The sequence below is a fragment of the Anarhichas minor genome, unplaced genomic scaffold, assembly GCF_050575085.1.
Source record: "Anarhichas minor isolate MPS153535 unplaced genomic scaffold, ASM5057508v1 ptg000024l, whole genome shotgun sequence".
Taxonomy (NCBI): domain Eukaryota; kingdom Metazoa; phylum Chordata; class Actinopteri; order Perciformes; family Anarhichadidae; genus Anarhichas; species Anarhichas minor.
Window position 1 is genome coordinate 16,024,884 of NW_027466470.1, and position 14,921 is coordinate 16,039,804.

The window sequence follows — 14,921 nt, forward strand, 5'->3', positions numbered from 1 at the left end:
CTGGAGTGACGATGGGTGGAGTAATAAGATACCATGAGCTCTTTAGTAAGCTTAAATCTGGGCCATAGGTGGCAGTAATGGGCCTTAAATGCCAACAGTCCTTCAACACGTAAGTGCAGGATGAAGAAGACCACTAGCCAGTGTAAATAATCTAGGTTTTGAAAGTATTAAAATGAGCCTTACACATGTTTTATGAAGTAGGTAATGAATACAGTGTGTTCGTTCAGCCTTAAAGTTTTTTTTGGGTGATAAATGGTGTTGCAGGTGGTCCTGGAGAGTAGCTGTTTTCCTTTTCTTTATTAAAACGATACAGAGCCCTCCAGTGCTGGAAGAATGGAGGCGATGTGTACCGCCATGTCAGTTTTTAATGTCAGAACAAGCTATGTGGTAGAATGTCAGCGTGAATCACGGGCCATTTAATGGATTTGTGCAGATGTTGCGATTTTTGATATGATGAATATAAGCAGGGTTATAACGATTAACAGCAATGTCACTAACTAAATTACTGGATGAATATTGAAAATCTCTAAAGATTAAAAAAAAGAATAGGAAGACGTAACCAGCGCTCCAGTATTTTGGAAACAAACAGTCCCCCTTCTTCTTTTGTCCCAGTATATCACTGTGATTCATACTGTGGATCACATTTAGTGTCAAGCGTTTGAAAATAAAATAAACATATCATTGCTTAGCATCTTCAAATTAAAATTTGTTTTTTTCATATTCCCCTTTGAAAAGAGGGGCTCCCGACTGACTATGGTAACAGTGTCTGTACGGGACACGGTCAGAGGTGAAAGAAAAGGACTTGCAGCTGTACAAACATGAGGACACTGCAGTGTGGATACGACAGTACACAAAGGGCATTCCTTCACCTTATGTGTTATGGGCAAAAGGAGGGTTAGGGTGGAAATGTGCTGGCAAAGGGCAGCGCTGACTTAAGTACTGAAGCCTTTTCCCCTTTGACAGAAATGCAGAAATCCCAGATCAGCCGCCTCAAATGCAAAGCAACAGAGATATCTTCAGGGTTTCTTTGCACGATGGCACCTGGAATTTACAAAATCGCAGTTTAAAAGGTCATCTTCAAATCGGCGAACTGTCTCCATTGCTTTGGATGTTTTACATGGACCTCTTGTTTTGATGTTTTGATGTTTTTTGGAGCTCTTAAAAACATTTTCAAACCCAGCTGGAAAAACACCAACAAGCTAAAAAAGCAAGGCTGATCTAGTTTCCTGCAAAGGTTGGCTGTTGAGGAGGTTTAAATACTTTAACCTAACAGTAGAAACCTGCATTTATTTCTCTTGAAAGCTGAATTTATTCATCAGTGCTTAAAGGTTGATTAGGTAACCAGGACGGGGGCCCCCCTCACAACCTGCAGTGTTTGAGGTTTTGGCGGTTGCACAAGGAGGATGTTGACCCCAGTCATCCATGGACCAGTCAGCTAGTTCTCAGAAAGAAATCAATTGAAGTTAATGTGTAACGTTTGTGGCAGATTTGAATCACCTGACTTGACCGATAACATCTGTTTGCAGTCGTTCCCATCCTGCAAATAAACAGCTGGATGTACCTACAGATAAAATGGGATTCAATGTGATCAAACTAAGAAAGACCTGATCGACTAGATAAATGGCACTTCAAGCTATATATTGGTGCGCACTGCACTCGAGTACAACTTTGAGGTACTTGTACAAAGCTTGAGTGATTCCATTTTATGCTATTTGATACTTCTACTCCACAACATTTCAGACAGGACAAAGACAGACTAGTTACTTTTGAGATTATAGGTTAAAAAAACATTTGACATGAAAATAAATCTTTGATAAGCCCATAGAATGCAATGCAATGCATTTTTAATGAAGAAACCAGTGATTGACTTGTTTAGCTTGAGATCCTTTACAGAACAAGCTGTGTCCATGAGTGATTCCACCAAAGAGAGACTCAAACTTCTTTCATTGTTTAATTATCGTGACTGTTTAAGGTCCAAAGAGGTCAAGCGGTCCACTTTTTCATTTAAAAAAAAGCAAAAATGTGGCAGAATTTAGGGGTGTTTCATCTTTTGTTCTCCATTATTCAACTCACGACCCCTCACATTTATCTTGTGACCGTTTAGAGGGGGGGCCGACCCCCCTGATTAGTTACCACTGGACTAAACTAGCTCCACCAGCTACAACGGCAACATGCTACTTTTGCACCCATGTGTTAATATTCAAATATTATCATGATATATCATATTTTATTATATTACATTTTTCCGCAGAACCAGTTCTTTTATTTATGATTTATGACTTTAAGTACATTTTGTTGATAATACACTTTTATTTAAGTGGGATTTTTGAATACAGGACTTTAACTTGAAATGGAGTATTTTCCACTGTGTATTAGTACTTTATACTGAAAGAAAGTGTCTGAGTACTTTTGCTACCAGTGCACAGGTGTGGTAAAAGCTCACCATAGACATTTTTCATTGCAGACATTGTGACATGTCATAGCAGGAAAAACACAGGTGTATTTACTAACATTAATGAGGGGTGCATTCCACTTCGGGGAGGTCCTGGTGTTGTGCATGCTGGCTTATTGGGACACCGTTAACATTTTCCTGCCACGATAAGTCAAAATGTCTGCCGTCACTGGGAATGACATGATACCATCATAAACAACTGGGACCAACTATCTCTGTTTCCTGATTAATCAGCCAGATGTGTGTGTGTGTTTTCCCCCCAGAAACTGTTTTTAAAGGCGCTGATCAAGAGCCTTATCATCATGTGTGGGTGTCGAGATGAATCATCACCGGCTGAACAAAATGTCACGGCTCACTCCTGCACTCGTCTTTTACATCTTACTCAACTGCAAAATACACAACCCCTTCCCTTTGGAAACACTTTTCTTTCATGTAGTAGTTTACCAGTATTTTAAACAATATCTTCAGTTCATATAAAGAGGCAGTTGCTTATAGATGTACCAGAGCCCCAGAGCCCGGCGTCACAGACTGAAGATGTGTGTGTAGTGTCCAACCTATAATGCCTTATTAACCCCCTGCCCTGTATGCAGAACAATCATTGATAATAAGCTTATCCGCTCTGTGATTTAGCACGGTCAGGACGGCCTTGTGGACCGTAATCCCCGTCAGTCAGACACAAGAATCCCAGAGGTATTTCAGGAAGATGGGTTGGAAAAATGTTAAATGTATATATATATATATTAAAAGATGTTGCTTAATAGCCCTGAATATTCATATCATGTGGTTTTCTAAAACTTGTATCCTTCACTTAGCCTCCAGTAGAAATTCTGCTCACTTGAACAGAAACAGTACAAGAGTGGAATAAAAAACCATGATTGAATTTTTTTTTTGTATAGATAAAACATGCGTTAAATGTCTACTTGTGCTATACGGGACAGCAATGTCATTGACTTGCCGGCTGTGTTATCAAGAGGTGTCACTACAGCAGTGCTGCTGAGTGAAGTGTCAGCACAGACTGACAAAGGCACGGTAATCTGCGAGGGTTCAGGAAACTGTCACAGGGATAAAGACTCAAAGCTCGACTCACAAGGCAGATAATGAGGGAGTCTTAAATCTGCCGGAGAGCAGACAAAACCAGTGGCTATGAGGCAAGAGGGCAAACACTGGGTCAGAAATAATCCAAGGCAACATAGACAGATCTGATAAAGAGGGGAATGCTGGTTGAGGAGCATACTTATATATACTAGGTCTGATATATGATAGAAAACAGGTTTCAAGGGGGGGGGGGAAACAGTCACATGATGAGCTACGGTGGGAAACTGGTGGACAGGTGGGGAATGTAACACTTTTATCCCATTTCATTGTTTTCAGTCTTACATGAAATGAACCACTGGCTCATTGTCACAGTAAACATGTTCCGACACTAGACCTTGAAATCAAGGATCTGTTATATTGTTAGTTTTTTAGTTGCTGATTTAGTCACTCGTGTGGAAAGAAGGTTTATGTATACTCAGTGCCAGGTTTATCTCAGAGCTAGGGTTTGAGGGAGGTCAGGACACAGCCTGCAAGGATTCAGTACAAAAGGCACTTCACGGGCACCTGATCAACAATGAATTTTTGCAAGAAAACATTGTGTAATGTGCTGATTCCCTTTTTGAAAAACATTTGAATGCACTTTCCCAATCACTCCAGCAGACATATACCTTGTGGTGGGAAAAAACGATTCAATAGTACCGAGTGAGTCCTATAATACTGAATACTGAAACAAGAAACATTGAGGAAAAGTTTGTCTTTAAAGTATTTATTCTCTGGCCAGAGAAGGCTCCACCATCATACAGACTGCAGTTCAGTCTGCAGAGGAAGAGCCAAGAGTTCAGTTTCTGACATCTCAGCACAGGGAACATCAGGTATTTACAGTATAACAACTGATCAGCAGTTTCAAGCTCCCCATTGACCCCTCCAGTCGCCCCCTTCCTCTTCTGAGCCTTGTGACACAAAGAGATCTGTCTTTATTACCCTTGATTACCCCTGGGAATCTTCACAGATAAACAGTCTCTGGTTAAAACTGCAACCCCATTCAGTTACATCCTCTTATCAAAGCAAAAGGCAGAGATAACCCATATGCTCCTGTTACCACTCTCATATGTCACATATATAGTTTTGTTAGTGAGTAAGGCACATAAACTAAGTAGAAATGTACTAGCACAGGGAAAATTCTCTATCACAACCTCACCTCAAACTAAACTGCTTTTCATTACCTGTGCTCCCTCCATATCTATCTACGCTTCCTACCACCTGTAGCTTGACCAAAACCTGAATATAACGTAGATATAGTGTGGCTGCATGACGCTACAGTTTTCATATCTAAAAGTATCTCTTTTGAAAGACTGAAGATGATCACTGGTTTGGCTGTGTTATCTGGCTGTTAAGCTGTATAATGCACACTATAAACAACGTTTATATCTTCTGAATATTAATGCCATTGGTTCTCCTGATAAGCTGCATGCTTCACAAAATGTAACCACTGATTTAATCCATTGTCCACATGTTGACAGGTTTTTACCTCAGCGGTATTTAAGCTCAGCGTCAGTCACATTCATGAACTTAAGTGCAGCTGCATCGTTCATCTGGAGGGCCCTGTTTGTGCCACTTTCCCGACAGAACAGAAACGTACGCACAGTATTCATGAAGTGGCCCATTTTATTACTGAAAAATCCACTCAGGCTTTGTGTTCAAATATTTGCTTTACAGGAAAAATCTGAGTCATTTCATAGTCACTGATATATCTGCATCTGCATTTCTTCTGCTACAGCTGAATCTCATTTGTACTTTTGTATAGTACTGATTTATTTCCTTTGGTAAATCCCATTGACTTGGAAAAGTATTTTCATAAGACACTGTTAGTTTACACAAGTGTGCATATAGCACATAAATAAATCACAAATGTAAAGAAGAACAGAGAATAAGTACAAAGCAGCAGGTAAAAGAGATGGACAGAGAGGGAGAGACAATGGAAGTGGTGGACATTCATTTAAAAAAAGAAACCTTGTGAACATCTTAGTGTCGCTTCTATTAGTTATGACTCACAAAGAGTTTGGCTCTGGAGGCAGGATTACCAGACAGGGCTCTGGTAAATGTAATTATTTTGCAATACATTAATATATACTTTGTCCTCTTACTCCAGAAATATCAAATTGGCTTCTTGACACATGCCACACAAAGCATGAAAAGGGATAAAAAGACGAGGATATGATGGTTAAAATACAGTAATGTCCTCAGTAAAAACATAACCGATCCACTCGTCTATAGTATCCCATCTTGGATATTCCAAAGTTGTGCCACCAAAGGCCTCTTGTGAAACATGCAATCTATTGTGAAAGTTATTGTGAGATATTTAAATATTTGGTGTACAGGAACAAAGATGGATCAATTAAAAAAACTAAATGAACCTTTGCTCTTGTGTTGGGCAACATTGACTCTGTAAACACATGTGGGTCACTGTAGCTTTTCTCTGTAAATACTTTAAACAATGACCAATGTCCTTCTGTGACATACTTTTGATACTTGAAGTAAATCTGACGGATTAGACTGAACTAATATTCTGAACGCAGGACTTTTCCTTGTATTGGATTGTTTTTTTATTTTTAACATTGTTACTACTTTTACTAAAGTAAAGTATCTGAACAAAGTCTCCGAATAAAACCCAAAGCACGTGAACACACCAAAATAAAAAATATGTGATAAACAGAGTTAAAACAATGAAGTGAAATAAGTTAAACTTCGAATACAACTATGAAATCAGAAAGTAGAACATAGTTTGAATGAGTTGGCAATATGTTATCGTGTTTTTAATCTTAAATTACCTCTTGCTTTGTGGCATATTTAACTTTTGTTTCAGAGTTTCAAAGGAGTTTCAAATGGGGAGTCTGTGAATTTCCATTATGTGGACATTTGGGATATGTAGCCTAATCTCTGTTTCATGGACCAGCGCACTAAAGTACACACGCACGCACAAATTAGGAAACCTGAGCAAAGTTTTTTCTTTTCTTTTTTTCCCCCCCAGCTCAGTCAGAGGTTTGCTATAAAAGCTCGCGCTGCCTCCCGGACAGCCTGCTCTGCTGACCTGAGACCCCACCGTCCAACATGCAGACTCTCCTCCTTGTGGCGCTGTTCGGATGCCTCGGTAAGCACATTTCATATTGTTCCACGGGCATGTTTTAACGTTTTAAAGCACATATTCATTGTTTATTTTTTTCCATCTGCATTTGCAGCTGCCGTGTTCGCGGCCCCCGCCAACAAGGTGAAATGGTGCGTCACGTCGGACAAAGAACTTCAGAAATGTGTGGCCCTTGAAAAGAAAGCACCGGTGTTCTCCTGCGTGAAGAGGGACAACGCCGTCGGCTGCATCGTTGCAATTAGGGTGAGGAGAGCAACATCACCCAGAGCACGCGCTCAATGAAATGTGCTCATCACAAAATGATTCTTCACATCTCTGTCTACGGTTTGATTTTTCATCAAGCTTGTGCATTCATCAAAATCTTAATGAGTAAATAAGTACAGAAGTGTTACGAGCATAATTACTTGAAGTATCAGTTATAAAAGTATACACTATATGCAGGCTGGCCCCAAATGTTACATTAATATACTGTTAGATTATTTATATTATTAGCCTATTATTGATGAAATAATGCATAAACAACCTTTTAATCTTCTAACAGGTCATAGAGCTATTTTTGAATACTTTGCAGAGGGTTGACTACTTCTATCAATCATAGTGCATCATGTTTATGTTTAACATGACAAATATCAATCTATAATATATTTTTATTATAGCTGTCGGAAAAAAGTAATGGAGTAAAAAGTACAATATTTCCCTCTGAAAACCTAATGTGGATAAAATGGAATTACTCAAGTAAAGTACAAGTACCTGACAATTGTTCAGTACTTGAGTAAATGTTAGTTTATTCCACTTCCACAATGAGAAAAGAATCCAAAATGAATACAAACAAGCGCATTATTATTAGTATCAACAGTAAAAATACTTATTATGCAATATTTAAGATTGTTATCCTTATTTGTGATGCATTCATAAGTAAGCTGCAGCTGAACGTATTATAGCTGGTTGAGGTGGAGACAACTGCTTTATTTGGTAATTTAACCTTCAACGCTGCATTTCATTTTAGACATTGATCATATGTAGCATGTTGTAGATATGAGAAATACCTGTTAACAGCAGCCATCAAAGAAATGTAGAACGGCAAAAAAAGTACAATATTTCCCCCTGAAATGTAGTGGAATAAGAATAAAGTAGCATTGAATTAAAGCATTGAAGATAATTACCCATATCTCACCTTTGCAACAAAGTACAAGTGCTTAAATAGATGTGATACTTTGCACCTCTGCATTTAGCTGCGAACTAAATATGCATGGCACCATTCGTCACATGCCTTTGAGCTGCAGGGGAAATGAAACATCGTGTTGCTGGTTGATGACAGTTTGTTTTTTTCCATCAGGCTGGTGAGGCAGATGCCATCACTTTGGATGGAGGAGACATCTACACTGCTGGACTGATCAACTACGACCTGCAGCCCATTATTGCTGAGGACTACGGCATCTGTATGTTCACTAATCAGCTGTCTTTACTGGCCACGAGAGAGGATTTCTTATAGCATTTTAAATGAGCTACATGTTTTAACGTTTCGCTCCCAATTGTTCTGCATACATCCAGCTTCGGCGACCTGTTACTACGCTGTTGCTGTGGTGAAGAAGGGCACTACATTTAAGTTTAATGAACTCCTGGGGAAGAAATCCTGCCACACTGGGTTGGGGAAATCTGCAGGCTGGAACATCCCCATAGGAACTCTGGTGTCCATGAATTTGATTCAGTGGAAAGGCGTTGAAGACAAACCTCTTGAGGAGGGTAAGTTACACTAAATGTTAAACACAATCCTCAAATAAAAGTTACTACGTGTACATGTCACCGCTGATCACGGTGTGAAATGTGGGCATTAGCTGTGTCAAAGGATAAACAGAAAATAACAATTAGTATGTTTGGTCAGAGCTGCAGCTGCCATTGAGGACACTCATCTCATTATTTTTATTCTAGTATCAGTTAAATATGAAGCTACAGCCAGCTGCCAGTTAGCTTAGCTTAGCATAAAGGTTAGAAACAGGGGGGGGGAAACGGCTCTGTCCAAAATTCACCCAGCAGCACCTCTAAAGCTCACCAATTAACACGTTTTATTAGTTTAATCCATACAAAGGTGTAAAAAAGACAAGTTATAACTGCAGGAAGTAACACAAAGTCATGATCACCCCCAGCCAAGAAACAGTCTGGCACATATAACCCCCTGTAAAAATACAATGTGATTTCTTTTTTTTACACTTCTGTTCTTAAATACAATACAAGTCTTTCCAGTCTTTGTACTGGCTGCTGGCCGTAGCTTCACATATACCGATTTACAGATATGAGAGTGGTATCAATCGCCTCATCTAACTCTCGGCAAGAAAGCGAGTAATCCCATTTCCCAAAATGGCATACTATTCCTTTAACATAATAACGTTTTCTAGGCTTTTACTTTAATGCCAACTCAAATATTATGTTATTTAAAACAGCTTCATGTTGGCAAAAGAGCAGTTGACTAATAAGTAGGAAAGATCCAAATAATAAAAAGCAATATTGAGACTTTATTTATGGATTCTGGTCAGTCTGTCTTAACGTTGTGGGTGATGGAGCTGCTTTACAGGGACTGGGACTAACTTTAACTTACTGTTTCTAAAATCTTTGCCACGGATCGGCTTTTTGTTTTGCAGCGGTGAGCAGCTACTTCCATTCCAGCTGTGCCCCGGGGGCAGCAAGGGGCAGCAAACTGTGTGAACTGTGCACTGGCGACTGCTCCAAGACCCACAGTGAGCCTTACTACGACTACAGCGGAGCCTTCCAGTCAGTATTAGTCTCTGATCTGTGATCCTTCTCAGTTCTGCTACGGCCTTTACTGTCCTCTATCAACCTCTGCACATGTATCTTCCAAATATGACCACAGATCCATCCTGTGACATTTGAATCTAATCTGATGCCTTCTTCAACCCAGTGGAAATACACTATACTGTTGGTATCAAACAAACCACTAATGTTGATGTACCTGTCGACTGGTCTTCTTAATAGGTGCCTGAAGGACGGCGCTGGAGAAGTGGCTTTTGTGAAGCACCTCACTGTACCAGGTCAGTATCACACAGTCATCTGTTCTAATATGAATCATGGACTCATAGTAATGTAATGTAAACTGGTCAGTTGTTTCAAATCTGCAGTATGAGACTAGTTAAATGCCCTAATCTTCATGGCTTTTACATTTCATTCGATAATATACCATATCATTTTTATTAAATTAGATGTTTTTATATTTCTCAATTACAACAAAGCAAGCAACAGCCCTTTTGTCGGGCATCATGACGTATAAATCACATTCACTGGATATTATGGAGAGCAGCTTTTTATGTAAATGCCATGATTAAAAAGACAAAGGGAGGAAAACCAAGGAAGCACTTCCCCATTTTAATTGTTCAAACGGATATATATAATCTATTCTGTCCATCTTAAAACCAAGCCAATTATCTGTTGTAGGTGGATCACTCTGTAACTATTTATTATATATAATATATATATATATATATTTGCCGCAAAATATAAGCCTGTATCATACTCATATGAGGCTGTTTTACTGTTGTATTACACCTTTATTCAACATCACAGCTCAGATTCTCACTCTTGGTGATAACTGCCACAACTAATCCAATATTTGTGTCATTTGCCAAAAATATCTATAAACAAAGTACTCCTTTGATGAACCATGGACTTTGACTTAACAAAATGTGCTCGGGAGAAGATGGGTCAAATGATTATTTAGAAATGGAAGATTGTAAGAACTTTTGTTTTATTACTGTGGCACACTTTCAGATGCGGAGAAGGCCAACTACGAGCTGCTGTGTAAAGATAACACCAGGGAGCCCATTGACAACTATAAAAGCTGCCACCTGGCCAAAGTACCAGCTCATGCTGTTGTCAGCCGCAAGGACCCACAGCTGACTGAATTAATCTGGACTAGCCTCAATTCAGTACAGGTATGATACTAAATATTTGTACTGCGCAAAGAGTGAGTGGCACCGTTGAGAAGCACAGTAAATCTTGATATAAAGTGATTCATTTAAACATGTAACTTGTGGGCTTACATCATGAGTGAACTAACTTTTTGTCTTTTCAGGAATTTAACCTCTTCTCCTCTGAAGCCTATGCACCTTCCAAAAACCTGATGTTCAAAGACTCAACAGTGAAGCTGGTGCGGCTGCCCGCACACATCGATTCCTTCCTGTATTTGGGTGCTGGATACATGAGCATCATCCGTTCCCTTAAGAAAGGTACTTTTAACAGAAGCAGATAAAACCATACATATTAATCTTTGAGCAAACTCAATTATTAGACTGCAGACCCTGGTTTAATGGTTGTACTTCACTCTCCAGAGCCGACAGGCACTACATCCACTGCCATTAAATGGTGTGCCGTGGGCCACGCTGAGACGAGCAAGTGCGACACGTGGAGCATCAATAGTGTGGATAATGCCAACACCGCCATTGAGTGCCAGAATGCCCCCACAGTTGAAGAGTGCCTGAAAAAGATTATGGTAAAACAGTCTTCCGTCACAACCTTGAGATTTCTCTTTGTTCAGTTTTGTGGCATTTGTCTCTGATTATCTGTTATCTCTCTGTTATCCTGTAGCGTAAAGAGGCTGACGCAATGGCAGTGGATGGAGGACAGGTGTACACCGCTGGGAAGTGTGGTCTGATTCCTGTTATGGTGGAGCAGTACGACGCAGGTGGGAGGCTTAGATAGCACAGACCCCATGCCACACAATGTATTTCACCTTTTCTACATGAGCAATATTTGAATCTCTGTCTCTCTCCACAGCGCTGTGCACCGCCACCACTGGAGGTAATTACAGACTAAATCAAATGTTAAGATATCACCTACATTAAAACAAAACAACATATGTTTAGTACTTAGAAAGTAGGTTAGACAAGTGTGTGATTTGGCTGTAATGCAGCCTTGAGGACCATCAAAAGAAAACATTTCATCTATGTGACTATATGACAATAGCAAAAATCCTAGACAACATCGAGTTGATATCACTTTGATGTTTATGTGTTCGTTTCGGAGTAATTTCTGGGGAAGTTTTCTGAAAAAGAGCGAAGTAATTTGATGCATATTATGAGGAAAATAGGAATTTTAATTCCATTTTAATTGAATTAAATAATTAATAATTGACACTTTATTCTCCATATATTTTGAGTTGTATGCTTCACTGTACACAGACTTCACATTTTGGCATGTTCAGCTCACCTGCTGTGCACTGGCTAAAATACTTTCTAGATTATGCTGACAGTTTACATGGAATTGATTAATATGGAAGTGTAACAATGGAACACTGTATTTCTCAAGTAACGCTGATTATTATTTGTAAATTACGAAGCAGAAAATGTGTGTGCATCTCACAGCTTTAAGAATTTAAATTAAATAAATGAATACTGATAATTGTCCGACGGATCGTTTTTCGATTCCCATCCTTCTGTACTTTCACTCTTGTAGCCACAGCCTCCTCTTACTATGCTGTTGCTGTGGTAAAGAAGAGTTCAGGGTTGACCTGGGAAACCCTGAAGGGCAAGAGGTCTTGCCACACAGGCATCGGCAGAACTGCTGGCTGGAACATCCCCATGGGTCAAATACACAAACAGACCGGTGACTGTGACTTCAGTAAGTGACTGTGTGCATCTTCTCTTGAAAAATCGCAAATATGTGAAGAAAGAAACGCAATACCGCCAATATTACGTTTCCTATCAACCATACGAGGAAATGTTTCAGTGACCGCACAGTATGCAAAGTTGCAAAATGTTTACATATTTTATTACAAAGTCCACTTGTAGCAGCACCATTCTTTCATGGTTGCAGCATGTTTAAGCAACTCAAAGCACTTGGTCAGGTTTAAGTAAAGAAATATTTCACAAGAAAAACATTATTCCTTAGTGTAGCAATATATTTTTAGGAGACATGGTTGCCTTTTCCACACACTGAGTGTAACACCACAACACATTCTATCCCCTCCTCTCCTCAGCCAAGTTCTTCAGTAGCGGCTGTGCTCCCGGAGCAGACCCCAGCTCTCCGTTCTGTTCTCAGTGCGCCGGCAGCGGCAAAGCCGTGGGAGATGAGTTCAAGTGCAAAGCCAGTTCTGAGGAGCAGTACTACGGCTACGCTGGAGCCTTGAGGTAGGACGCAACAGTGCAATTTTACATGCGCGTATGTTCAAAGAATAGTTTGACACTTCGGGAAATGCGCACATTCGCACATGGCTCTCTCCAAAGTTCTACCAGCAGTTTTAAAACTCACTAATTATCTGTATCTGATTTGTTTGACTAACATGTAAAAATGGCAATTTGTGGTTTTAGGGGGACTTTCAAGAAATAGTAAAGGCGCAAACTTCCCCTTAAACCCCCAAAAATTGTTTTTACACTTAGATTTCTCTTTGGCTTAAATAAACAAGATACATTGTTATTTCAGGCCTATTTTCTAACTTTTGAAGAGAGCCAGGTTAACTGTTTCCCACTGCGTCAGTCTTTATGCTAAGCTAAGCTAACCTAACTGCCTTCCAACTCCAGCTCTTTACTCAGCACTCCGACATGAAAGTGGTATCAATGTTCTCATCTGACAAAGCAAATACATGTATTTCCAAAGATGGCAAACTATTCCTCTAATTACTCTTCCAGTTCACCCTGTTCAGGGTGGAAACCCCATCTTCATATTGCCCAAGTTATGTTTTTCATATCATTATAGATGTCTGATTGCCAATGCCGGCGATGTTGCCTTCATCAAACACACAACCATTCTAGAAAACAGTGAAGGTAAGAGGCTGACACTGACCTGTTTACATCTAAACTGCGAATGTTTCGTTTCGTATAAAACTATAAAATTCTTGCTACTCTTCTTGTTAAAGTCAACCAGGACGACTACCAGCTGATCTGCCCGGGGAAGAGTCCGGCGGCAGTCACCGATTATGTATCTTGTCACCTGGCTGTTGTGCCCGCCCACGCTGTGGTGACTCGTCCAGAGAGCCGCGACGAGGTTGTTAACATTCTCTCGGCACAGCAGGTCAGTGATGAGGCATAAAATACCGGGTAAAAGAGTAAGAGTCAAAAAAGAGCATTTTTTTGCACACTTGTTTTTAATTTTACAGGTGTTTTCCTCACTTTCAACAGCATGTTTTACCCTAAACCCCTGTTTTTTCCGGCCTTGATATGGATGTCTAAATTACTAGATCAAAGGAATAATTTAAATCTTCCTTTTATTTCTCTTCACAGACCAGATTTGGTGCCAGTGTCACTGATGACTCATTCAGCTTGTTCAAGTCAGACTCAGGAAAGAACCTCCTCTTCAAGGACTCCACTAAGTGTCTCCAGGCGGTTGCCACTGGAACAAGCTATGACACGTTTTTGGGAGCAGAGTACATGACTGCCATGAATTCGCTCAGACAGTGCACTGAAAACACTCCAGGTTTGTACTACTGTTGGTCAAATCAAGAGTAATGTGACAGTATAGAGATCAACTTGGAAAGTGTACCTCTGTATCAAAGACACATCACATACAGCCTAAATATGTGTCTGTAACATTTTTTTTGTCTTTTTCTGTTCCTAACAGATCTGGAGAAATCTTGCACTTTCCATTCCTGCCAGGAAAAAAACTAGTGACAACCACGGAGCATGTGGTGCCTCACTCAGCCCTCCATGATTCGGGCACCTTTACCACACTCAACCCCAAAATTGCCATGTGTATTTTCTTACTGATCTTGTTGTAGACCTGTTTTTAGAAGAACAACCAACAAACAGATACATTGCACTACCATTACTTACAAATCAACTGTCCTGTGACCAATCATGTCCACATCTAGCTATTTTCATGCTGTTGAAACATACTGTTACATTACCTGTGTTATGGGATCAACTATGTTTTGTTAACGCGTGCCTGACTTTTCTCAAATAAAGCCTTTTTAATGCTCTTTTTTGGTGACAGTGGTTCGTTTTTGTAATAGTGTAATGTTTAGGATTTCATTAAATATCACTAAAAAGTACACAGTTGTATATAAAATGGACAATCTTATCAACTTTGCTTCCAATGCCAAAAACAGTCAAGAACAAATACTGCGGCTTATTGGCTGTAATGTAACTTTAAAGCTTTGTTGTAAAACACTCCTGGGGTATAAATGGACTGATACAAAAAGTACATGGGCTTGATAAACATTATAACTGGTACTGTATAAGAGATGCAATACAACATTTCTTATCACCAAATAATCACTATAATTATAATCGTAACGATTGTACCTGTAAGTGAAGTCATTCTTCCATTCCAGCAGCCCCTTTCATTCCGTCT

The 14,921-nt window shown here is 39.7% G+C and overlaps 1 protein-coding gene across 1 annotated transcript; it reads left to right on the top strand.

Moving 5' to 3' along the window:
• The first annotated feature begins 5,874 nt into the window (after positions 1–5,874).
• tfa (transferrin-a) lies at positions 5,875–14,541 on the top strand. Its single transcript, XM_076097675.1, has 17 exons — positions 5,875–6,635; positions 6,724–6,872; positions 7,966–8,068; positions 8,181–8,372; positions 9,266–9,395; positions 9,618–9,673; positions 10,407–10,570; positions 10,711–10,864; positions 10,967–11,127; positions 11,223–11,319; positions 11,412–11,435; positions 12,090–12,254; positions 12,613–12,763; positions 13,329–13,396; positions 13,489–13,643; positions 13,853–14,045; positions 14,190–14,541. The coding sequence occupies exons 1-17, from the start codon at positions 6,596–6,598 to the stop codon at positions 14,234–14,236; spliced, it is 2,049 nt and encodes a 682-aa protein (XP_075953790.1). The 5' UTR covers positions 5,875–6,595; the 3' UTR covers positions 14,237–14,541.
• Positions 14,542–14,921: the final 380 nt, after the last annotated feature.